General features: G+C 37.4%; 1 protein-coding gene across 4 annotated transcripts in view; it reads left to right on the forward strand.

Moving 5' to 3' along the window:
* Positions 1-21,458, forward strand: part of PDLIM5 (PDZ and LIM domain 5) — a 125,608-nt gene that overhangs the window by 19,851 nt on the left and 84,299 nt on the right. For all 4 annotated transcript variants that reach the window (XM_087962874.1, XM_087962875.1, XM_026672664.2 and 1 more), the window contains exon 3: positions 18,037-18,188. In XM_087962874.1, the coding sequence (XP_087819000.1) occupies positions 18,037-18,188 (152 nt within the window). The remainder of the gene's footprint in view (positions 1-18,036; positions 18,189-21,458) is intronic.

The following is a 21,458-nucleotide window of genomic DNA, read 5'->3' on the forward strand; positions in this document are numbered from 1 at the left end:
TATTTATTGATATATTATTCATTAGTATTATAATGTTTTAGTATTAGCAGTATTACTATTAAGTAATCTGATGCTTGCTTACTTTGTGAAGATAGTATTAGATTTATTTAATATATTTTTATTTCTCATTTTAGATAACTCTTTTCTCTTATTTTCCTTGTTACCTATATGACCAAAAGGTCTGCAAGCCTCTCATATTTTTTTTAACATTGACAGTGTCCAGAAGCTCCTGTGCAATTTATTTTTTCAATAGATGTCAGTGGTTGGGTTCTGGTATCACATTAAACCCCAAACTCCTAGTTTGGTTTCAACTGTTTCTATACATTATGGTTTGCAGCCTTGTGTGTTGTGCAAATCCCAAGTTTGTGTTTTTTTTTTTCCATTTAGCTTCTTCCATTTAGCTAAAAATCAAACCATGACATCTTTTGGGGGGGAGGGTACTTTCTAAGGCAGCCGATATGCATCAGCAAAACAAACCAATTGTTATAAATTAATTAAGAAGATAGAATTTCACTTTCTCAGGGAGGCATAATAAGGTTGAGCTTCTGCTTATTCACAGAGTTCACTTTCTCAAGGTTAGAGAGCAAAAGGAATTAAATGGAGAAGTTGCATGGAGGTGAAGGTGTCTTTTTTCTCAATCTAGGCAGCCAGATTTCTTTGCATCAGATAAAACTTTCCATGGCAATAATTTTTGCTCCTGCAAGTTAACACACAACTTTTGTTCATTTTCAGATAACTGTCAGGGTTTAACTTTTGTGTTTGGGTGTTCAAAAAAAAAATTCTCTGAAGTGTAGCCCAAAACATAACTCAGCATGTTTTGAGTCCAATTTTAAGGTGTTTCAATCCTTTCAGCTTTCAGGACTGTCTTTTTCTAGGAAGAATCTGCCTATCCTGTATGATTTAGCAGAGAAGAAAGGGATCAGGAGGACTGATGTCCTTTAGAAAAGTAGTAGATGTCTTTCTTTTCAAAGACATTTAAGCAGTTTTCTTTCAAGCAGTTTTATGAGTTGACATACACAGTGAAATACAGAGTTTGTTTCACTGCAGACTATGATGAGGTTGTTGGAAGAAATATCCATCTGGGTTCAGTTCCAAGTGGGGAGAAAGACACTGGAAACATGAAGGCTGGTTGGAAAGATGGTTTATTGGTGAACAAGACCACACAGGTTTAAAGTCCTGGGTAGCTGATCACATGGAGTGGAGAGAGTGAGTGTTATTTATACCCTCTCTTGGGCTTTGAACTTGAGCTTCTTGTTCCTGTGGCAAGGGCATGTATTCTATCGGTTGCTGTAGTCAGACTCCCATGTGGAGTCATGTTTGTCTGAATCAAGTTTGGTGGAACCTTGGGCTTATGTAATGTAGTTCCTATTGTGGCTGAATGGCTTTGATAATCTCATCTTCCTGGAGCTGAAGGCCTTTTGTCTTGTAGATAGGCTGGCCCAGTCTTTTGTCTTATAGATAAGCTGACACGAAAATATCTGCTGGGGGCATGGAGCTGGGGCTGACTTTCTGTCTCCAAGAGCATGTTTCTCAATTTCTCATCCAGGAAAATATAATATTCTGCCTTTTTAATATTTCCTAAAATATTTCATTCTTGTAGGAGAGAGGTGGGTCTAACTTTCTACAAGTTATTGTCTTGTGATGAAATAGGCAGAGGTTGTTTTTTTTAATGTCCTGAATAAGGTTGCTACATTAATGGGCATACTGATCTACACTGGAACATTGTGTCCTCAATTCCAGGAGTATCCGCTTGTGATATGAATCATCTCTCTGTACAAAGTGATAGAATCTAAATTCCAAAGTCTACGTTGAAATGCCGTAATCGGTAGTATTGTATAGGGAATCTGGGCATGTTTCGGCCTGTGCCTGTTTTCTAGTAATAAAAATCTGTTTTCTTGTTTATCTAACAAAAGAAGAATTTGGGGAAGAATTCTGGGAATTCCTTTGAAAATTTTTTTTGGGAAGGCAGTTGCATTAATCAAAAGCAATTCTGCCTTCACATACAACTTTCTTATCTGCAAAAATGAACTGATTGTAATAGAGTAATATATTGGAAGGGGGATCAGAATTGTATGCAGTGCACTCCAAAACACTTGTGGGTGTTTCAATCCCATGTAATACGTGAATCTGATGATAAAACTCAACATACCTGTGCAAATTTGTCTATATATGCGGTATCTGTTGAAGAGCTTGTGAACTTTTGGGAATGTAGAATTTAATTATGTAGCCAAGCTGAAACTTAATCTGTAAGGCAGTGTGTAAAAATGAGATGCCAGCATGTTAGGGCTCAAAATAACTTTTGCATTCCCTCTCAAGTCTGTTTTATAAATTATTGGTGGAAGTAGAACCTATGGCTTGGAATGGGTGGTTAGAAAACTAACTATCTGTTTTAAAATATATGTATATGTGTGTGTGTGTGTGTGTGTATAACCTCTTAGCTGTTTGGCGCGGCAGAGTGGATTGCTGTGCTAAACAGCTGAGAGGTGCAGTAGCTTAGTTTTTACTGTTTTAATGTGTGCACAAAGTGCGTGTTTGGTGCACACGCATATGTGAGGCAAGCCACTTCTGAAAAACTACAGGAAGTTGTCCAGGCAGTCTTTGAGAATCAGATATGATACAGTAAGTACAGTATATCATAGGGATGTCAAACTCGATTTCATTGATCAGGGATGTGGTTGACCTCGGCCAGGCAGGCGTGGCCGACTGGCTGGGTGTGGCCAACTGGATGGGCATGGCCAACTTGATGCCACTCATTGGGCATGGCTGCCTGGCTGGGCGTGACCAACTTGATGCCACTCCCTAAACTGCTGGCATGTTTCCTCTTCGCATTGGGTAGACCGAGCCAGCCCCTTACATTTTCCAGTACGGCCCCACGGGCTGGATCCAACCACATTGTGGCCTGGGGGCCTTGTGTTCGACACCTCTGATATATCACATATTGGAACTTGTATCAATTTTAAGGTTTAATACATGTTTAATAAAAACTTCCCTTAACCAAAATCCTCTAATATTAAGAATAGTACAAATCTGAAAGCAATGTATTAATGTTTTGATTACTGTAGTATTCTGGGTTCCTACCATCCCATGAGATAGAACTAAGTGCCAATGATAGAGGTTCCCAACATTTTCTGCAATTTTGGAGTAAGGGAGGAAACTCTTAATTTTATCACAATCACCCCTAAAGATCGACTGTCCAAAGGTTTTGCATGCAAATTTGCTTTAGCTGCTAGGAAACCTTTCCAAGTGCAGAGATTACACTAATATAAATCCTCAAATTGCTGGGTACGACACTTGAAGGAGTAATAGAGAGCAAATGCTTTTTTGCCTTCCTTCAATCATGCAAACACCCTTTCAAGTTAGAATTCAGGGTGAGAAGGAAATAGGCTTATCTGGATAATCAAGGGTGATCCTTGGAATTCATGATGGGACCCAAGTGCTGCGAATGATTGTAGTTTCCTGTGTTTACACCCTTAGGAGGGGGAAAATGTGCTTCTGCCATGGTCTTGGTGTGAAGAGCAAACTCTTTTCAGCCCCAAATCCATTCCAGCTGTGTCTCTCAGTAGGCACATTACAAGGCACAAGTTACATTAGGAAAGTTGCTAGGTTTCCATTAGCTTATATTTTAAAAGCTGGTCCTTCTGCATGTCTCTGGCATTTATTTTTCTTGTCCCAAATATCAGGACTGATGGTAAGCCACTTTTGAAACTGATGGTTTAAAAGCAGTGATGTGGCATAGCTGTCTGCGGTTGAAAACACCAGATTCCCACTTGGTCTACTAATCCCCTTGTGTGTGCAGAAGGAGCTAATTGTGATATTTATGTCCATGACCAGTCATCTATAATTGCAACTTTAGCTTCTCTGTATCTCCTGAGGTTATCCTTTGCTTGCTTCAATCTTGCATGCTCTGTATAGTAATTGGACTTACATTTTGGGACTTTCAAAAGTTTGAAGATCAGTTGCAAGCATCATTTAGTATTTAATGTTCTCCAGGGGATTTCTTATTGGACTTCCTCCACTTGTTGCAAGTAAAATACTATATAAATCTGTGTGCCATATTGTAAATTAAACACCACAATTAAGAGGATTATAATTAATAATTTTTTATTATTCAGAGTCAGAATGGACAGATTATCTATCCCTAAGTTAGTAAGCGGCTTTACAATTCTAAACCAGGGGTGTCAAACTCGTGGCCCGCAGCCGGATGCATCACACGCTGGTCATGCCAACCTCCAGTTTAGCAAAAGGAGAAAAGTTGTGATATGTCACATGACAACAATGTGACATCGTGAGTTTGACACGTCTGTTCTAAACTATTATATTTTCCATTGTCAATGAAGGCTGATGATTATTCTCATCATTGTCCATATTGGTTTTGCATCCTTCCCAAACTTTTCTCCAATCAGTATGAATTTACCTATGCTGTTTGGGATGATTATTTTCTTTAATGGCAGGTTTATGGATTGCAGTGGATTTTATTCAGAGATATAAAGCTGTTTCTATCCTTTTTGTTCTAATGTCTTAACATCCTGTTCCTTTGTTCTAGCTTTATTACCATTTTGAAACCTCCCACTTCTCTTTCACTTTTAAGCTTTTCCGGTACTCACAGCTATGTAATTTCTTATTGTCAATTCTGTTGCATTTAAATGCACAGTTTTGCTCAGTTTTGCAAGTTTTGTTGGACCTTTAAAAACTTGTTCTGAAGTGAACTTACAACTGCCACTCCTTAAGTGTTTTGGACTAACATCTCTATCACTCTTGAAGCTAATTAGGAAGCTTATATTGTCAACAAGAAATTGAAATTAAGATGCATTTGTGTACGCATAAAACATGGCAAGAGATGTGAATGCCAGAAACAGCTCCAGGACACATTAGTCATTTGCATGTCAACTGAATGCAAACTTCTAAGCTTCTGTGTTTTATCACAACATGTCCTGTTCTTTGTCTCTTTGAACTTTCCTTTCAACTAATCTTGTTTTTCCAAGTGAACTTTCCCAACTTGTAAAAACCAGTAGTTTTTAATTAAAAGAGTTAAAACCATTTTCTCTACAATTTGCCAATTCTGTAATAGCTATTTGAAAGGTCAAATTTTGCATTAGCATAGTTTCACATGCCAGTGTGTATCATTAGATGTAATTTTTTTAAAAAAACCATGTGTAAAGTAGAGGAAAAGTCTCTTTCAAGTTAATCTCAGCTCTTGGTAACTTAATGGATCAATCCATGTACAGCTAGTCCTTGACTTACAATGGTTCATTTAATGACCACTTAGCATTATATACCGCTTCACAATGCTGTTTTACAGCCCTCTCCAAGCAGTTTACAGAGTCAGCGTATTGTCCCTAACAATCTGGGTCCTCATTTTACTGACCTTGGAAGGATAGAAGGCTGACTCAACCTTGACCCTGCCGAACTGTTGGCAGTCAGCAGAATTAGCCTGCAGTATGCATTCTAAGCACTGCGCCACCGCAGCTCTAAATCACAGCGCTGGTGATCTCTTATGATCACTTTTTGCCACCTTCTGGCAAGCAAAGTCAATGGGGAAGCCAGAGATTCACTTAACAATCGTGTTACTAATTTAAGAACCACTGTGTTTCACTTAACAAATCTGGCAAGGAAAATCATGGAATGGGAAAAAACTCAGTTAGCAAATTTCTCACCTAGCAACATAAATTTTGGGCTCAGTTGTACTTTAAGCCGAGAACTACTGTAGTTTTCTTCCCACTCTTCTTCCAGAAAGCTTTTTTCTTCTATTTTCCCAAGTGCTAGCTTGCCAGCCCAGTATTCCCTCAAGGAATCTCACTCAAGTACTGACCAGGCCTGACCTTGCTTAACCTCGGAAAACACACAAAGTTGGTCAGCATTGGCTTAAAATGGAATTGCATATTTCATTTCACTTTATTGTGGACATCCTCCTGCATGAACCAGGCCTCAATGTTAAGCCCAAAAGCCTTTACAGGTAATCATCGACTTATAACAGTTCATATAGTGACCATTCAAAATTACAATGGCATGAAAAAAGTGACTTATGACTGTTTTTCACAGTTACAATCTGCAACATCCCTATGTTCATGGGGTCAAAATTCAGATAACAGATAATAGATAATCAGAGTTGGAAGGGAACTTGTAGGTCATCTAGTCCAACCCCCGCCCAAGTGGGAGACCGTACACCATTTCTGACAAATGGCAGTCCAATCTCTTCTTGAAAGTCTCAAGTGATGGCACTCCCACAACTTCCGAGGGCAAGCTGTTCCATTGGTTGATAGTTCTCACGGTCAGAAAGTTTCTCCTTATTTCAAGGTTGAATCTCTCCTTGTTCAGTTTCCATCCATTATTCCTTGTCTTGCCTACAGGTGCTTTAGAAAAATAGCTTGACCCCTTCCTCTCTGTGGCAGCCCCTCAAATATTGGAAGACTGCTATCATGTTTCCCCTGATCCTTCTCTTCAGTAGCCATGCCCAGTTCCCGTAGCCGTTCTTCATATGTTTTAGTCTTCAGTCCCCTAATCATCTTGGTTGCTCTTCTCTGTACTTTTTCTAGAATCTGAACATCTTTTTTATAATGTGAACAAAACTGGATGCAGTACTCTAGGTGTGGTCTTACTAAGGCTTTATAGAGTGGTATTAGTACTTCCCTTGATCTTGATTGTATCCCTCTGTTAATACAATTTAGGATTGCATTAGCTTTTTGGGCGGCTGCTGCACACTGCTGGCTCATATTTAGCTGGTTGTCCACTAAGACTCCAAGATCCCTCTCACAGCTCCTGCTATTGAGCCTGGTTTCACCCAGTCTATATGTGGACTTTTGGTTTTTCTTGCCTAAATGTAGATGCTTGACAACTGATTCACATTTATGATGGTTGCAGGATCACGGAGTCATTTGTGATCATCAGGCATGATATTCTTCCGATTAAAATTGGAATTCCGATTTTTGGGGAATCCCCCTTCCCCCCTTCTTCTCCTCCTTCCCCTCCCTCGGAGGCCCCGAGTCAGGAGTTGCTGGGGCGGCTCCAGTCCCGCGTTGCCTCAGGAAGGAAAGGCAAAAAGGAAGAGCCGCGGCGGCGCTTTGCAACGGCAGCAGTGGCTCCTGGTTTTGCCTTTCCCTTCCCGAGGCAACGCGGGACTGGAGCCGCGTGGAGCTGCGCCAGCGGTAGCAACTCCTGACAGCCCCAGCCGGATACCTGAGCGGAGCCCGGGCGGTGTGAGCGGAGGCCGCTGAGCGGCAGGAAAAGGGAGCTGGGCCAGCCTCCCTGGCGAGGGAAAGCAGCGGGCGCTCCCCAGGCACGCGGCGGGGGGTCTCTTTTGGCCGGCCCCGATTTTTTTTTCAGAGCGGAATATCATGCCTGGATCATCTTTTACGACCTTCTGACCAGGAAAATCAATGAAGAAAACAGATTCACTTAACAATCATGTTACTAATTTAGCAGCAGCAATGATTCACTTAACAAATCTGGCGAGAAAGGGTGTAAAATGGGGAAAAACTCATTTAACAAATTTATTATTTAGCAACATAAACTTTGGGCTCAATTGTCATAAGTTGAGGACTACCTGTGTTCAGAGAAGCAGAGTGTGTTAGAACAGAAACTGTACTTATTGCGTTTAAAGCAGATTTAGCATATTGTATGAACCCCAATGCTGAGAGTCTTTTCGAAATCTGGGATGATGCCAGGAAAAGGGTCTTCATATTTATAGTCTTCTTTTATACAGTATTGAAGATGAAAATGGAATGTTTCCAAAATTGAAATATTACCTTGAAATCTGCCTTATTAAATTAAGTGGGACTGACATCATAGGATGAGGAATAGCTTATTTCTTTAATCTTATAAAAACAGAATTAAATCTGAATTGCGTTGTTTCCATTTTTCTATTAAAGCAAGCAAGAAACGGGAAGATGAATAAGATGTCATTGGGATTGAAATGGCTTTCTACCGGAAAAGCTCACCATTACGCCTAAAGCGCCCGCCATCTTTTGTGAAAAGAATTGCTTTTTGCCAAAAGATGGCGGCGCCAACTGTTGCCAGCGACCCGGTAAGGCTTGTTCCGCGGCCGGTGCCAGTCCGCGGACCGGCGGTTGAGGGGACCCCCCTGGTATATAGGATTGGATTATAACATTAACAGTATTAGCGTTATGCTTCATTACTTCCTTGCTTAATTTTTCTTATTTTAAAGTAAAAGACTAAAACTTTTTTTTTATTAATTTGGTAAATTAATTGTATAATGGTAAAGTGATAGGTCAATAATGGTAAAGTGACAAGCCAATTCCTGCTGGAAGATGGTGGCCGCATAAATTTGGTTAATAATTTTTTTTCCGCACGATATTAAATAACAATGAGATCATTCTAATACCCATAACTATAACTTGGTTTTTCATCCTCATATGGTTTTTCCTTATTTGGTCTTTTTTTGTTCTTGGCACAACAGACACAACAGTCTTGTCAAAACCTGAATATATTGTCTGTCATTGCTTTATTGTAGTTAGCTATTATATTGCTTGAAATATTTTTTTTCTTTTTCTTTGTTGCTCAGCATTAAAAATTCCTTATGTTGACAGCTGATTTGAACTGTTGATGTGTTTTGGGGTTTTCCAATAAAAATGCTATTTTTTTCTCATTTTATTGTAAGCTTTGTGTGTGTGTGTGTGTATACACATACATGTGTGTGTGTATACACATACATACACACACACACACACGGAACATATTGCATACTTGGAACATATTGCATACCAAGTATGGACATATAAGAGAGTTGTGTATTAAAAAACCCTTTTTTTATAACATAACATGGCAAAATGGTATTTATAACATTGGTATAGCCATGTATCTTACAACCAACTCTGAATGGCCCTTAATCAAAAGTTAAAACAGCATAAACACCATATTAAAATTATAAAAACTAAACCCATTAGAAACAAAAACCTGCCTCCCAAGTCAAACTTCTGATGTGCAATTGAACCCAAAATTTCCATTGTTAAAAAGGTAGTTAAGTGAATTGCATCTGATGTTTTTCATCTTTGCTGCCACAGTTGTTAAGCGGATCAGTGCAGTTGTTAAGTGGACCTTGCAGTTGTTAAACAAATTTGACTTTCCTTGCGGGAAGCTGGCTGAGAAGAATGCAAATGGCGATCACGTTACCCCAGGACAGTGGAACTGTCATAAATACAGGACATTGCCAAGTGCCCAAATTTTGATCAGGTGACTTACGTTGATGCTGCAATGGTCATAAGTGTGAAATCTGGACAGAAGTCACTTTTTTCAATGCCGTGGTAATTTAGAATGATTACTAAACAAAAGTTTTTTAAGTTTGACTATCTGTATAACCCCATGCCCTCCAAATTAAATAAAAATTGCATAGTACTTTTGGTTGAAAACCGGTGTGATAGTGACTGATTAAGCTACTCAGCTGACACTAAAAGACCTAATGTCTTGTCTCTTCTAAACTGGGCTTTGAGCCAATCACTCTCTCTTGATAGAGTAGTTGTTAATGGGAAAAAGTTGGAACACAGAGTGCTGTCTAAAAACTAAATAAATCTTAAAAAGTAAATAAATCTTCCTGAATAAATTTGAAATGAAAGTTCCAAATCAAACAGCTACTTTCAAACAACATGCAGAGCTGTTTACTGTGACCTTATTCTAGCCTTACATCCTTCTTTGCACCTGCCATTGCACCAGCCATTGTTTTTGGACAATATAGTAAATATTAACATCTGGAATTTGATTATTATTGTTATTATTCTGCTTAATAGTGGCTACACTGGATATTGGAAGGCTGCCAGTAATCTATTTATAGTCCTTAAGATCTCTTTGCCTAGCTGAATATTGTCACTAGAATATTTATTTTTGGCTTGCCAGATAATGATATATGCTAGAACCAGGAACCAACACTCAGGGCAGTTTATAGCCACGTTTAAATAAAATATCAGTTAAAAAGTGAATTAAACAGAAGTTGAATTTAAGTTTTTTTTTAAAAAGAAGTTAAACCACCTTATCTATCACACATGGAGGGCTTCAGATTAAGTTTGGTTAATTTAAATCATAATTTGAGAGAGAATAAGAATATGCTGGCTTTGTGCTCTGACGAGCACCAAAGACACCTCAAAAGGAAAAAAAAAAGAAATCCAGAGTACAAAATGTTAAAAAATACAACATAAATTATAACACATCTGTAAATATTTGACAAAGTTCATGAAAGGTATGTTTTATAGAGTTCCTAAATACTGAGAATTGGGGGCCAGATGCAATTCACAAAGAATGTTTTCCATTGTCTGAGAGCAATTCAGGAAAAGAAGAAAGAGAGCCTTTGATAGCTGGGACATCTTTAAAGGGAACTTTTCCAGTGGGTCTGAACACCTGGATGGATTTTATAAAGTGAGCCTCTCTGATCAAGCAGTGAAGGCACCAGGGTAGAAGCCATGTATAGGATTTTAGCTTTTAAAAATTAGCATGTCCTAGCTTGTCTAATATACCACCCATTTTAAAGTAAATACTTCATATTGTAACCCCATTTTCTCCTCTGCAGCCTCGGGTCGCATGTCACGTCTTCACGATAATTTTGTCAGCTTCTTTCGGTAGAAATTTCAAAGGCTCATTAGAAAAACAAATTTGACAATATGTTTCCTAGGAGAAGTATATGTTTCAAGTTTTTTGAAAGTTGCTAATAGTGTCCTTGCTAGCCACATGTTAAGATTCTAGAAAGAGTGCAGAGAAGAGCAACCAGGGTGATTAGGGGACTAGTTGCTCAAACATACGATGAACGGTTGCAGGAACTGGGCATGGCTAGTCTAGTGAAGAGAAGGACCAGGGGAGACATGATAGCAGTGTTCCAATATTTGAGAGGCTGCCACAGAGAGGAAGGGGTCAAGCTATTTTCTAAAGCTCCTGTAGGCCAGACAAGGGATAATGGATGGAAACTGAACAAGGAGAGATTTAACCTTGAAATAAGGAGAAACTTTCTGACAGTGAAAACAACCAACCAATGGAACAGCTTGCCCTCGGAAGTTGTGGGGGTGCCATCACTTGAGACTTTCAAGAAGAGAGTGGACTGCCACCTGTCAGAAATGGTGTAGTCAGGGTCTCCTTCTTGGGCAGGGGGTTGGACTAGATGACCTACAAGGTCCCTCCCAAATCTGTTAATCTGTTGTTGTTGAATGTACACAACATGCTTCAAAATGCAAGCTATTTGCCAAGAGAAAGTTGGATTTTTTAGCTGTAGGAACATAATTCTTGGAATAATGATCTACAGTTTGAAGCACATGGGTGCAGATAGAAAATTCTTGAATGGTTCTCCATGTCTAGGAACAATAAATAAAAGATATAGAATATAGAAATTAGATTACCTTAGACAGGAGTTTAAATTTGAATTGGACAGCCTGAGTTCCCTTAGCTTTTTGAGTTGTTTGTATGATCACATTTGCAAAAACTAAAAAATAAATTTTTGGCATTTTTGAGGGGAAATGGATAATTTAGAGTGTAATTCCTGAAGCAGATATATTGTACTTAAACAAGTCCAAATTCTACCCCCATCTGTCTCCACATGTGGCTGGCGCTCTCCTCTGTCTTGACCATAAAGATTTGCCTCATGCAAGACAGAATATCAGTCTGCTACGTCTGGCATTTCCTGAAGAATATATAGGATCTCTATATAGTTTGCCATGAATGAAGTAAAATAAAATAAAAATAAAGCTATAAATGAAATAAATGAAGTTATATTTGTCCATATTATAAATTTGTAGACTACACAGAATACACAAAAATAGATAAAGGTTTTTCTTCGCCTTTGCGTATTAAATGACATGGCACAACTCTGCTTTCACAAAGAAAACCACTAATGTGCCTCCCAGATAAATGTTACTTGAAGCTTGGCAAGAAGAATGAAGAGTATTTTGGAATCCATATTATTGCAGACTGACATACTATGGCAGGGTATGTGTCTAATGACATTTACAGTACTAGCAAATGTCATGTACATTTGGGCTTTGGGCTCAGGCAGTCTTGCTCAGCAGTAAATATACTGCAGTGATGCAGTATCTCAGCTATGAAATATCCAAACCGGCAATATCCTATGTCTCCCGGCAATATCCTATGTCTCCTGTCCATCTGGGAAGCCAAATGCTTTCTCAGCTGATTTGTTCATTAGTGACTCATTAAGAATCTTTGAGGTGTGAAAAATAGTGCCTTACCACAAATCGAGAAGCTTGAACGCCAATAAGACTTGAATTGTAGTTTTGATTAGCTAATACTCTGCCAAAAAAAACCAACAACATTGTAGAACTTCAAATGTTCATAGGCATTAGAGTTGCCTCATTCAAAAAGACAATAAATGTCAGCAAGTTGCTAGGAAAAAACAAGGGGATTCAAGAGGCTCGATTGTTTTAATTAGATGATCAAGTAAATTAATGGCAAAGGAATAGCTTAAAGAACAGTACTTCAATGTTTATGCACACAGGTCTTATATAACCGTATGTAGTATAAAAGTGCACTTTTCTCTTAGACTTGAAAGTAAAATAAAAATGTCGTAAGAAATGTGAATTCCCAGCAAACTCGGCATTTATTAGGTATGTTAAATATTTGGAATTCACATTTCTTGCATTTTTATTTTGTTTCTAAGTCCAGGAGATGTCTATTTTAAGAAAGAATGAATAATTTCAGACCTGTTTGACTGCAAGCATGCAATGTTATAGACAAAATGAATGGATTTAACACTTGATACAGAAAATAAGCACTTTTTTGGTCTTTCTTATCAACAATGATTAAGATTGGGGTGTTGTGTGGCCAATACTTCTTATTTGAATCCTAAAGCATTTTAGCTTCTTGATTTTCCATTACTTTATCTATTTTGTGGTCCTAACAGTTCTTGCTTGCAGTATTTCTTATAGGTATTCCAATGCTCCAATCTTGCTTTATGATGCCATTGTTTGTAGTCAGTCTGTGAGATGTTCTTGCCATAGCCAACTAAGTGGTTCACTGTTTCTTTAGCTTTGCTGATGGCATTTGCTGTCTGTTGCTGTCTTCTAATTCCGGCCTTGAATGCACTTGTTCTTAAGGCTTGGTCTTGTGTAGCTGGAATTATCCTCTCTGTCACTTTACTATAAGATTACCCAGAGTAGAATTCTGCTTTTATTCTTAATGATATTACATTAGCATTAACTTGCAGCTGGGGTTCTTATATGATTTTTCCTGGTCTTGAGTAGTGTCATTAACTTTTCTCCCTCGCCACCAAGGAATTATTTTACACAAATGCATTGGCAGTCCCAAACTGCAGCTTTGACTCGTAAGCACATGGTTACTAATTGTTCCATTATCTTCAAGTGTGCCCAAAATATCCTCCTAGGGATAATTGTCTCCAGTTTATGGGCCACTGGCTTACAAGGAAAGAGCTGAAATTGAATCCAGTGATTTGACTAGCTGTCCCTTTCTTATCAGGTTAGGAGAGGATACATGAGAAATAGATAGCAAGATCTCTATAAATAGCATTTGGCTGAGTATGCATTATCTTCCATAAACTATTCCAGATCAGACATTGAGCACTACCTTGCCAAAAAGCAGCATGTGTTCACTAAATGGAACAAACACCGATAGCAGTAGATCGGAATATGTTGTGTGGTAGACACAATCATGTGAACGAGTTACTTTAAGTATCCCAGTTTTCAAATGGTCTAAAGCCAATGTACTTCAAATGCATAGAATCCATGATATTCATTTTAGACAGAAGGGGAAAATAACAGTACCTCTTTCAATAAGCAAAGTCCCAGCAGAAAATGAAGGACAGCTATCTGCTCCTTGATTAAATGTAATGAACCAAAGATACATAAATGTAATGGACCCAAGACAATGAAATTTCACAAAAATTGTCTCGAATATCGCAGCAGTCCAGCAGTAGAAATAATTATCAAATGAGTAGGGCAACCTTTGGTAGAGGTTTTCAGGAACAGTTGGGTTGATGTTTTGACATCCTGAATTAAATAATGGGAATGCCTAATTTTCTTATTGTTGGCATCTCTTTGTTAGTTGGATAATTTTGAACTGAATAAATTGGTTGTGTGATTTCAGGTTCATCTTCCTTATGAGAAAACAGTTATAAGTCCTCCATGGCATGGAAAACCTGGATGTGGAGAAGGATTTTCTCCCCTTTATAAATCTTAGGATTAAGTGTCATTCCATTAAGATTAATTGGAAAATGATTTAAAACAAAAAGTATACTTAACTCTATGTAGTAGTTAACCCATGGACTTCATTACCACAGTATATAGTGATGGCTAATAACCTAAATGGCTTGGAAGGAAACAAGTCTGTAAGAGCAAGTCTTATCAGATCTGAACATTCGTTGTTAGTTCCATTTGAGGGACATTTGTTTCTAAATATTAGTTTCAGGAGACTAGCTGCCTCCGCTTATAAACACCCCAAAAATATCTATGAAGCCATTCTGAGAAACAGTGTTGGAACACAATTTCCAGTTCAGAAGATTTATTGCTCAAGGCTATGCACAAAGTAAAGGTAAAGGTTCCCCTCGCACATAACGTGCTAGTTGTTTCTGACTCTAGGGGGCGGTGCTCATCTCTGTTTCAAAGCCGAAGAGCCAGCGCTGTCCGAAGACATCTCCATGGTCATGTGGCCAGCATGACTAAATGCCAAAGGCCCATGGAATGCTGTTACCTTACCACCAAAGTGGTCCCTATTTTTCTACTTGCATTTTTACATGCTTTCGAACTGCTAGGTTGGCAGAAGTTGGGAGAAGTAACGGGAGCTCACCCCGTTATGTGACATGTGAACTGCCGACCTTTTGATCCACCGCAAGAGTCTGGTCAATTAATGGAAGGCAATAAATTGGCGCTAGATAAGAGTTAATAGAATTCAAGTGGGGATAGACTTGGTGCATTTGTGGTCACATAATGATTCTAGGCTGAGTCCTCTCTGTCTGCTCTTCTCCTTGTCTGTTTTATGTATTAAAAGGTAATGGTAGGAAACCAGATCAGTTTTTTTATATACTGTATATAGCACTAGCATTAACATTTAGACTTATATACCACTTCACAGTGCTTTATAGCCCTCTCTAAGCGGTTTACAGAGTCAGCATATTGTCCTCAACAATCTGGGTTCTCATTTTACCCATCTTGGAAGGATGGAAGGCTGAGTCAACCTTGAGCCTAGTGAGATTTGAACTGCCAAATTGCAGCCAGCCGGCGGTCAGCAGAAGTAGCCTGCAATATTGCACTCTAACCACTGCACCACCACTGTTCATATATTAGAAAGTATTCAGGAATGTAATGGAAACTGATTTAAGTCAGCTTGGCAACACATCTTTTCTAATTATTGTTTGGTTTGTATTCAGAATATGGACCAAATCTGAACATCCTTTGTTGGGGTAAGTTAGTGGATTTGTTAATGCCAAAATTTGGACCATTTAGGCATTTTATTAGCATACATTTGGATGTACTAACATTGTAGGTAAATAAAAAATATTTAAGTGTGACTAGACATATGTGACATTCCTGTGGCCCGTATCCTATGTAATTCAGGGTTAGTTTGCAATCTGAAACTTTCCTGTGGCCTCATGAATTGGAGCCCAGAAATGCAGAAAGAAGAACATTTAAGAAAAATAAACCTAATTTATGATCATGAGTAAAATACAAATATGTTGGCAAAATTAAAGACCTGGAATCCAACATGAATCATTATTACATGAACGGTGGCTAAAAGAACAGATATAATTGTTGAGCAATTGAATGTCTTTTTTCAAAATAAAGATAAAATAGTTTTATTTCAATAGGATATAGTAATTACATTCTCACCAATGTTCTGTATCTCATTATGGCACTATAATGTTTTTAAGTAAACAAAAGTCCATGAACCATACTTGAAATTAGATAGGATAGGAGCCCATCCATGATATAGTAGGAAGTAATCCCACATTGGCAATCTGCATGGAAAGGATAATCTGTTTTTTCAATTTTTCCTTTCATTTAAAGTTTTTGTATGGTGATGCCATTCATTTATTTGCTGCTTGAATTTGTACTGTTTCATTTCTTAGCCAAAGAGTCTGTAGGATTGTCTGCAGCAGATGTGAATAGTTTGGTTAGAATCTTTCATAATATCCATATTGCATGGAAGACTGGTTTCTAACTTTTATTATATATTATTATGTTACATTGGCGATTATTAACTTTATTCTCTTTTCTTGTGTTAGAATGCTTTACTCAAATCCTAAAATTAATTCAGTTTGCCCAGTGTGCACACTGGATTGGAGCTGGCATATTAACTCCTGTAAATAAATAATATATATACTTTTTGTGTTGTCTGAAATTGCAAGTTCTAAAGTAGTGGGAAAATACCATCTTTCTCATTCTATCTGGTTTGAATGAAACAAAATTGAAATAACTTTGTATTTTTAAATTGTACATATATAAGACATGAGAAGATCAACTCAAGTTCAAAGGGAAAAAAAGATTTGAAAGGGGACATTTAATTTTGATTTTTATACTTAGGGTTTTGATACCAACTAAATGAACTGTTATGTGAAATAACAATTTCATCTGGCTTAGATCCTAAGATAAGTAAACTTAAAGGAATTTACAAAGGAATGTTTGCATTCCCTCAGCTGTTCTTATTCTATCTAGCATTCTTTCTCTGGAAAGTTACCTTTTGGAAGAAATATTCTGTCTGTAAATACCTTTAGTAGAGGAGAAGATACATGTCCAAAATCAGACGTGAAGTTTTATAATAAGTTGGCTGAAGAAAATTTACAATAAGGATGTTTCTGCACTCTTCCTTTCCCCAATACTCCAATCTGGTTCTCTTCAAACTTTTGATCAGTTCAAGGAACTCCATGGAGAAAGAATACAAGATGCAATAATTATTTTCTGTGAGTTAATTCACATCTTAATAGCCAATTTCTACATGCAGGTTGAAAACATTTGGATTTCTTGGACCTTTTCTTAAACAACTGAGTTGTCTAATTCAGGCGTCCCCAACCCTGGTCCTGGCATGCCAGAAACCCAGGACACGTAAATAAACAAATCCCCATCTGCAGGATGCAGGTGGCATGCGAAACCACGCCCCCTCCAGTCTGTGGAAAAACCTCTCTCCATGGAACCAGTCCCTGGTTCCCGAAAGGTTGGGGGCCACTGGTCTAATTGGGGTTTTTCTTGAACCCAGTGCAAAATAACCAAGAACTTGTAGTCTTCAGTTTCTGCTTACTTAGTTGACATGCAAGTCCTGCAATGATAAGTTTATATCAAATCCTGTGATAATTATATGATTGCTATGATCAATTTACACCTTATTGTATTTTGTGATATATTTTGTACCTCAACTATAATGAATAAATAAGAGCATTGCTTGCCTCTGGAAATCTACTGTGATCCTGATAGCAGAGGATTGATTTTTCTTCGGATATACATGAAGTTGCTGGTACCCACAGTAACAGACTTACACAACCTAGATGGTTGTGCTTGAGAACTGGGGCAAGGAGTTATATGTTTGTTAATGCATTTCCAATTTGACCATTATTGGTAACCCAGCCTCCTAGTTCAGCTTATTATTCTAAGACAGGGATTGTTTTCTAAATGTCTTCTATAAATTTGCATTTGAATCTTTAGGTCCTTGTGTATGGTTTTCATTAAAAAATTATGCCAAGATCATGACACCTTAAAATGTATGGAAATGCATTTTGTATTGAGTGCTGTGTGATAGACAAACTGTGGCTTATTTATAATACATAGTTGATTAGTCTAACATTGTAAATTAAGTAAACCAAGCTATTCCATGTGTTATGGACCACTGGGCTGGTTTCACTAAACAACCTTAGCTAGAAATGAATAGATTAGGTTTTGGTTTAGTATAACATCTGAACCTGGTTGATTTCATGTACTGTTCACTCCATCCTAAGAGGATCTTATGCCTTTCCCATAGAGTAGTTTCATTATAAGAATGCAGTATTCTTTTCAAAGTTTATATCACTTTGAAATGTTTGTCATTCCTCTTCTTAGCTCTCATGACTCTGTTCTTAAAATGTGAATGAAAATGAATAATGCTTATATTACTTTGCAGTTGAACGACGGAGGCAAAGCAGCTAATGCAAACGTCGGAATAGGTGATGTGGTCCTTAGCATTGATGGGATAAGTGCAGAAAGTATGACTCACCTGGAAGCACAAAATAAAATCAAGACCTGCTCGGGAAATCTGGTTATGAATCTGCAAAGGTAATTATCATGATTGTTGGTATTACCATGACTATTATTGAATAACATCACCTTAGAAGAAAAATACATGCATTCTTCTTTCCCGGAATGCTTATGCTTTTTCTCTAACCTTGATTGTACCCTTTGTTTGTAATAATGAGAGCTTTGTATGGCATCATCAATTTATTATTTAAAAAAGAATCGAACAGCTGTATGATGCAAAATTGCAAGGACCTATGTTATACCACTTGCATCTATTTCCCAATCCTTCTGATAGAGAACTAAAATGTCATCTAACTTAGCTTTATTTATAACAACTCTTTAAATTACATATCCACTGTTTCTTCTTTAAGTTCCTAAGAAAAATATTTTTAACATATTACAAAAAATAAGATTGGTAAACATAGACCCCCTTTAAAATATTCGGTTTCTAAGTCTCTGTGTGACAACTATGAGAAAGCCTTCAGATGTACTCTTATTAGTTTCCTTTAAAATTTAATAGTCTTAACACTTCTCTGTATTTTTAGCCAATGATTTGGTTCTGTTTATTGAGGGTTAGTGGTAGAATGCATTCTTTAAATACAGAATTTAAATCAATATTCTAAACAGAAGAACAATGTTTGATACCATATGAGACTCTATCCTTGTGATTTGAAAAATAGTATGAACTTATGCAGTGAATTGAATTGTACATCCCAGTGACATAAAAGCTATCATTAGGAGTTCTTATTCCGAGAAGTCTTCTCTCCATTCCACTGACCATAAAGGATCATATAAAATAAAGCACTTTCAAGGAGGAAATAGATCTACTGCAATATTCTTCCAAGAAAACCAAATGGACATACATAAGGAGGACAATGTCAACATCAAAGTCTCCCCCATTCAGAAGATATCCAACGAGTTTCTGGGGAGGACAGTATAGGCCAAGGGTCTTCAAACTTGGCAAGTTTAAGATTTGTGGACTTCAACTCCCAGAATTCCTGAGCTAACATGATTGGAGTCGGAATTCTGGGAGTTGAAGTCCAGAAGTCTTAAAGCTGTTAAGTTTGAAGAGCCCTGGCATAGGCTGTCATGTAGGCTATCTTTAATAATATTGCAAAGATGCACATTGTCGGGGTTCCAAGTAACATACCCACAGCAAACAAAACTCTGAGGCAGGTAGATTTCTCAAATAATAATTATATTGGTTATGTCATATTGGCACAGGCTGGGGAAAACCGACTCTGACACTTTCCCAAAACAATCAGTCACATGGGCCAATCATGTTACTCTCCAGTTGCTAGGTGACTCCAGTCCCCTCCTTCCGAGCACCTGCAATAATGTCCTTGGTTCCCAAGAGAAAGTTTTGGCTACAACACCCCAACTATCTCTGTTCCCCTCTCCCTGTCTCTCTTCAGTTTGTCAGCGCTGAAATCTCAAAATGGCCTCACTCAGGCCAGCTTCAGAGTTGACACACCTATTACTAATATGTAGAATGTTGGAACCATAAACCAGGACAAACATGATGTTGCCAGAGCAGAAATGTCAACACTGAACATAGACATTCTGGAAATCAGCGAACTGAAACAAATTTCAAACGGCAGAGGGCATTGGATCTACTGCAGACAAGAAAAATACAGCAGAAATGAAGTAACTATCATTATATATACAAGTGATAAAATCAGTGTTTAGATATGTTAGAATGATTAAAAAGTACGATAAGATGATCTTAAAAAATTTAGAATAATCTCAAATTTGATTCCAATTCAAGCCAATTGGTATCATGCTGATTCAAGTCTTGTGTTGAACCCACAGATATGAAAAAGGGGAAGTTGAAGTGTTCTATAATAACTTGTCAACGCCACACCAAAAAAACCCACAGCATGTTCATTATATGAGACTGGGTGCTAAAGTTGGAACTAGAGTAGGACTGAAATAATGGAAACATTACGTTTCTATGTATAATATGAAGCAGGAGACAGGCTAACAGTTGTGCCAAAAAAATTCAATATTTATAGCAAATACTTTTTCCCCAACAACCTAGAGCTGAGTTGATACCCCACATCAACAGATGGATGACACCAAAATAAAATTCATTATGTACTCTGCAAGAAAAATGGAAGAATTTCATTAAGTCAGCAAAAACAAGATTTAGTACTGCCTGCGGTTCAAATCACACTGCTAGATCTTTTTTTTTCTCCTTGAAAATATATGTTTAAGTTGTAATTTTGCAAGGGGTTTGTGATCTCAGCCTTATTGAAAAATTACAACTTAAAGAAAATCACCAAACCAACATAATACGATGGTTTCCCTGAGAAAATGTGTTGAATGTATTTAAAGGGTGAGATCTTAAAGGGAAGCAAACCAAAATTGCAGATGTGCAAAAAAGAAAAGAAGCAAAACGGCTGTTTGCTGGTAGGTTAAAAGTATTCTGCTCCCTTCAAAATGGAAGTAAAAAGATGACAAGGGGAGGAGGTATCAAAACAAATTCATATTCAATAAATTTTATAGAATACTGAGTTTCAGAAAGGAACAGGAAAACCCAAGAAGGTACAGCTAAATGAGCAAAATAAAAATATGAAGGATAACAATCCAATTAATAGGAGATACCTTATGGAAAGATGGGAACAGAAATATTTAAGAAGAGGATAGAAAGAAGAGATGGTACAAATATATGGAAGAACTATAGAAAAAATGACAGATATGAATTATTACTGATTTAGGATGGGTCATTATAAAAAGTGAAATTAAATGGACCCTAGAAAATGGTGCTAACAACTTCAGTAATTTTATTAAGTACTGATCAAATTGTTTAAACTTTTCAAATGGCACAGATTTGTATGGTGTGCAAAATAGAGCAATGTTCTAGGGATGCAAAAGAGCAATTTAAATTTCAATTCCAAGTATTGTCTCTGCTAAAAACTACAAAATAATTGTACTTAGTCTGCATTTTGTAGGACAGAGCTCAAGAATTTACAGTGCAGACAACACATGGAATGAAAACTGACAGATGTTATATTCAGAAAATACAGACAAGGGAAATCCAAAAAGAAATGTGTCCATTTTTTTTACTGATGATATATAAACACTTACATAGACCAAAACAGATTGACTAGTCCTTAAAAACCTGGTCTATCATACCACTTCATTTGCCTGTTGAACAATCTGCATGATGACCAGGAAGCATCAATTAGAATAAAGAAGAACTAAATTGTTCAGAATTGGGAAACACTGTCCACTTGTTCAATTAATATACATGCAGACTATAAGATGAGAAATGCTTGAGTAGAAAAAATAGCAATTGGAATTAAA

This window comes from Notechis scutatus, chromosome 4 (genome assembly GCF_049901735.1).
Source record: "Notechis scutatus isolate UNSWTSFEM ecotype Mainland chromosome 4, rNotScu1.2, whole genome shotgun sequence".
Lineage (NCBI taxonomy): Eukaryota > Metazoa > Chordata > Lepidosauria > Squamata > Elapidae > Notechis > Notechis scutatus.